This window comes from Triticum aestivum, chromosome 4D (genome assembly GCF_018294505.1).
Source record: "Triticum aestivum cultivar Chinese Spring chromosome 4D, IWGSC CS RefSeq v2.1, whole genome shotgun sequence".
In the NCBI taxonomy this organism is placed as follows: Eukaryota; Viridiplantae; Streptophyta; class Magnoliopsida; order Poales; family Poaceae; genus Triticum; species Triticum aestivum.
In genome coordinates, this window is record NC_057805.1 from 76,439,980 (window position 1) to 76,444,825 (window position 4,846).

The following is a 4,846-nucleotide window of genomic DNA, read 5'->3' on the forward strand; positions in this document are numbered from 1 at the left end:
ATGGGAAGGACGCCATTGCCGATTCTCTGGAAGGAGGTGGAATCTGGATGGAGAGGCGGGTGGACAAGGACTGCGCACTGAATTGAGAAACAGAGGCAAGGAGTCTCTGTGCTATGGAAGTGGAGGGGGCAGCGTAATGGCGTATACCAACTATAGGGAGTGAAATCGAGGCGTCCCCTCTGTTTCCATGAGTGGCAGTCGTAATCGTGGCAACAGTGGGATTTTGTCTAGAGCTTGTTGGGTTTTGGGCTTGTGTAGTGGCAAGCCGGTTGGGAACATCAGCGACACCCGGCCCAGATGAATAGCAGTCACGAGCAATGTGCCCCCATCTCTTGAAGGTACGACATTTGATGCGATTCGTGCAATAGGGCCCGAGATGGCCTGTGAGGAGGCAGTGGACGCAGGACAACCCATTAAGTGAATTTTGAACCGGCGGGGATCCCGTGCCATTTCCAGTAACCGCCGTATGCACCAGACGGCGATCACTGGCTGCTGATTGGGCACGCGAGTTATTAGCATGGTCCATCTGAGTGTTGCCCGCAGGCTGATCATGATTTCGGAGCGTGGTAGGAGATCTAAGAGCTTGAAGATAAGATTTTCTGTGATGATTACGGAAAATATGCGCCCATTCATCTTCCTTTTCTTGGAGATACCGATCTAATTCCCAACATGAATTTGGACCTCCCGAACCCCAAAGAAGGAAATTGATGTTGAGCTCAGGAAGCGAAATGTTACCTCCTTTTGTGATCAACAAACCCACTTCTTTGGAGGATACTGAGAACCCGAAGGACCACTTTTAGAGCGCTGGACTTTGAACAAAGAAGCACGACCCTCGAAGCATGCTAGGAGAATTGTGTCCACCTATTCTAGAGTGAGCCTAATCTTAGAACGAGTGAATTCCGCCACCAGCATGAATTCCTGGAGATCTTTTCCGTTCTCAAAATTGATAGGCACTCCCCACTTTCTCCATACCTCAGCCGCGAAGTCTTGACCTTTGTCGAAATTTAGATCTGCAAGAGCCATCTTGATCTGGTGGAAGGTGTCCGCCGTGCCCGGAGTGGAACACGACGCCGATTAGTGGTGGGAAGCCACGACCAAAAACGGCCTGCGGCAGGGCCGGTGGAGTGGCTATTTTTGCAATCCTCCGGCTGAATATTATCATCCATCCATCCCACTTTATAAAGTGAATTCATGGACTCAGTCGGTGGAGATCGAGGGGGAGAAGGTTTTGCCCTAGTTGCCTTGCCAGAGGGGAAATAAGGACTTAGCACTCAGTCTGAGTTGCCTCGATCATAGTAATTTATGATCTGTAAAGTGAATGTATAATATTTTTAGGACATGTTTGTTTCACTGCCACGGTTATGGTGCCACACTTAGCTGAATTTCCCACCTCTCGTATGCACGTACCTTTTCGAATTTTGTTACACTTGTGGTGACCAATTTGCTCAGAAATTTTGTTACACTTGGAGTAAGAAAAAGCATGGTAAAATCTTTCTTTTTTGAAATAAAAAAGCATGGTAAATCTGGTAATGTGATTTTGCTGAAAACGTGTTAACATGTGGCAAAACTGCTAAAAGCGCCTATTTCTTTTTATCAGAGGTAGACAACACGAAACAATTGTACTCCTAGAATAATCTTTGACGTGATCGAAATATTATGTTGAGTTCCGACGTATGTCTTGGAAATTGACCCCGTCGATCATGCCGACGGCGCCGCCGGGTCGAGCAGGCCACACTCGAAGTTGGTGTGCTCGAGGAACGGCCCCAGCCTGACCAGCCTCGGGATGACCACGCCGTCCCGCGCTGCGCACACCACCGGGTTGCCCCACTGCACCAGCGCGCCGACGAGCCCCGCGCGCGCCGTCAGCGGGAACACTCGCCCCCACCTCTCGCTCTCGTACCTGCGCAACGCCTCGCCGACGTCGTCGCCCGCGAGCACCGCGGGCGCGAGGTGGCGCGCCAGCACGACGGCGTCCTCGAGCGCGCAGCACGCGCCCTGGCCGAGGTTGGGCGTCATCGGGTGCCACGCGTCACCGACGAGCACCACGCCGCCCCTGGACGCCGGGGGCGCCAGCCCCGGCCAGAGCCAACGGTCCACGAGGGGCGTCTTCACTACGGCGTCGTCCGGCGTGCTCCGCATCACGGCGACCAGATCGTCAGGCCAGCCCCGCACCAGTTCCAGGGCCTCCCTCTTAAGCGCCGCGCCATCCGTTGTCTTGCGCCCTGTCATGCCAATGCCAATGCCATGCAAGATCAGTCGAAGCAACTTGATCAAAGCTGCATAAGCTCGCCCTCTCATGTCATACCAAAATTGCAGCGTCCTAGATACCTGGGGTTTCGCTATTGAAGCAGATGAACCAGTAGACTTTGGTCGGGGAGACCGGGACGAAGCCGGCGCGGACGCCCCGGCCGTAGATATAGTTCACCTTGGACTCGAACGGCTGCCCGCCGGCGTAGTCCGCGAGGCCACGGAACGCCATGTGCCCCACGTACCGGGGCTCCGAGAACCCCATCCACCTCGCGATCGGGGAGTTGACGCCGTCGCAGCCCAGCACCACTTTGGACAGGAGCTGCCTCCCGTCCTGGAGCTCCAGCAGGGTGCCGTCGGGCCCTTGGCCGGCGACGGATTTGAGCTTGGACGAGAAGGAGATGGCGCCTGGCGGGAGCTTGGAGGCCATCGTCGCGAGGAGCGCTCCCCTCTCCACCGCCCGCACCTCCTGCCTGATACATACATCAATCAGTCCAGTCCATTAAAGCAGAGCAAATCGATGCAAGCACAAGAGGCAAGTCTTGATGCATACGTACCCGGGAGCCTCTTCCTCGAAGGAGAACTCGCGCAGGTCACGCCCGCCCGCCGACGACCGCATCCTCATCCTGCGATCAGCTGAAACCTCGCAGTTTAAGGGGAGAGAAGCACTGGACCCGTGAAGGAAGGAGAGAGGAGAATTGCTAGGTAGGTGTACCCCTGGACGCGGAGGTACTTGGCCCGGAGCTCGTCCGCGACGCCGATGGAGTCCAGCACGCGCCACCCGTTCTTGAACAGTGTCAGCGACGTGCCGCCCGCGCGCAGGGACGGGCCCTGCTCCAGCACGATGGCGCTCACGCCGAGCCGGCGCAGGGAGAGCGCGGTGGCCAGACCCGCGATGCCCGCACCCACGATGACGACGTCCTCCGCCTTAGCAGAGGAGGATGACGAAGACGCAGAGACGGCACCCCGGCGACGGCGGTGATACGAATAGGAACAAGGGTGATGCGCAGGGGAGGACACGAAGGTGGTCAGCGGTGCCGGTGCCATGGCAACGACGAGCGTTTCTTGGACAGGAGCTGCGGATCGGAGCACGCATATGCCCGGTGGTTTCGGGGCCTCGGGTTCGCATAGCGGGAGGATTTGGAGCCACACGTCCGGCAACAAGATTCAGAGACAGGGGACAAGACACGTCCGCCACGGCACCACCTCGCTGCGATCCAGAAACTTTGCGTCTCACAGATTTACTGCGAGCTTCAGTAATCAACTCCAGCATCAATTTTTTTTCAAAAAGAAACAGATCTATTATAAAGATTCTTCGGGAGTATAAGGCGCATTAAACATAATAAAAATTACTATGAACCACCGAACGACCATTGCGTTGCCAAAACGAGCTCGGACGCGCCGGTGTCGCCGTTCCCATACCAGAGTCGGCCTGACCTTGTCGATGCAGCCGGGAAGTCTTCGTGCATGTGCCAGCATCACTTAGGGCAACTCCAACACGCAGGACGCAAACGAACACAAATTTTATCCGCTTTTCGTCCAGTTGGATTGGCTGATGGCGTGTTGTCCAACCGTGTCCGCTCAAACCTGCCCGGTGCGCCCAACAAGCCGATGCATTTTTGTCCACGCGTCCGAAGCGAATTTAATCTAAAATGGAGCAACGGTCATAGTACATGCCAGCGGCCATGCAACAGCCGCCATACATGCCAGTGGCTGGCACCCTTGTCAGCATACAAAAAGGGTCATAGTTCATGCATCTTGGTCATGTCGGCACACATGCCGGCATACAAAAATGATGGAGCTCTCGGCCATAGATCAATCATCTAGCTTGAGCACCGCCTTTTGCTTCTTCTTGAACCATGGTGTTCTCCTCGGGGACACCTTGCCCAAGTCCACCGTCATGATCTCCACCTCCACCATAAAAGCAAGCCCCACCTATCTTGCTTTGGTCTTGGCCTTTGCCGCCTCAATCTCGAGCTTCTTCGTTTGGACACTCTCCTCGATCTCAAGCTTCTTCTTTTGTATCTCGAGGTAGGCCTTCATTTGCTCATCTTTCTCTTGGCGCATCTTCTCCTCCCTTACTTCCTTTTGGGTCATCATTCCTTGCAAAGTTTCTTGCAAGGCGAATGTCGCCACATCATGCTTCTCACCCCTCTTGGATTTGGTCATCCCCCTCGTCCGCTTCTCTCCTTCACCATGCTCTTTGACGGTCGCCAGCCCTCCATTCTTCTTTAGGGCAGCATATTGCTCACTAAACTTTTCACAATCATTAATGATCAACCAACAATGGGTAAGGGTGAATGGCTTGTTCTCATGTTGAGACTTGAATGCTTTCAAAGTTTGGAATGCCTACAAATGAAAATGAAGGCAACAATGTACATCCATATGCAATAGACATGCAAGCATCAATCAATGCTAACATAAACAAATAAGAAGAAATTGTATACCATGTCTTTGATGCCTAGGCCACTCACGCAACGGCCTTCGATGCTCCCAAGGGTGGCACAAAACTTGTGCACTTTTGTTGGATGAACCTCCACCTCTTTGAGACGGACACACACCCACGTTTGCTCTTAAACTCGTAGGGCGGGAACTTCCT

At 54.2% G+C, this 4,846-nt stretch overlaps 1 protein-coding gene across 1 annotated transcript; it reads right to left on the bottom strand.

Moving 5' to 3' along the window:
• Positions 1-1,557: 1,557 nt before the first annotated feature.
• On the bottom strand, positions 1,558-3,286 carry LOC123099666 (monooxygenase 3; the record flags this gene model as incomplete). Its single annotated transcript, XM_044521783.1, is given in 4 exon segments — positions 1,558-2,222; positions 2,329-2,720; positions 2,805-2,873; positions 2,963-3,286. Coding segments are annotated over 4 exon segments (1,309 nt in total), but the record flags the coding sequence as incomplete, so codon positions are not given.
• Positions 3,287-4,846: the final 1,560 nt, after the last annotated feature.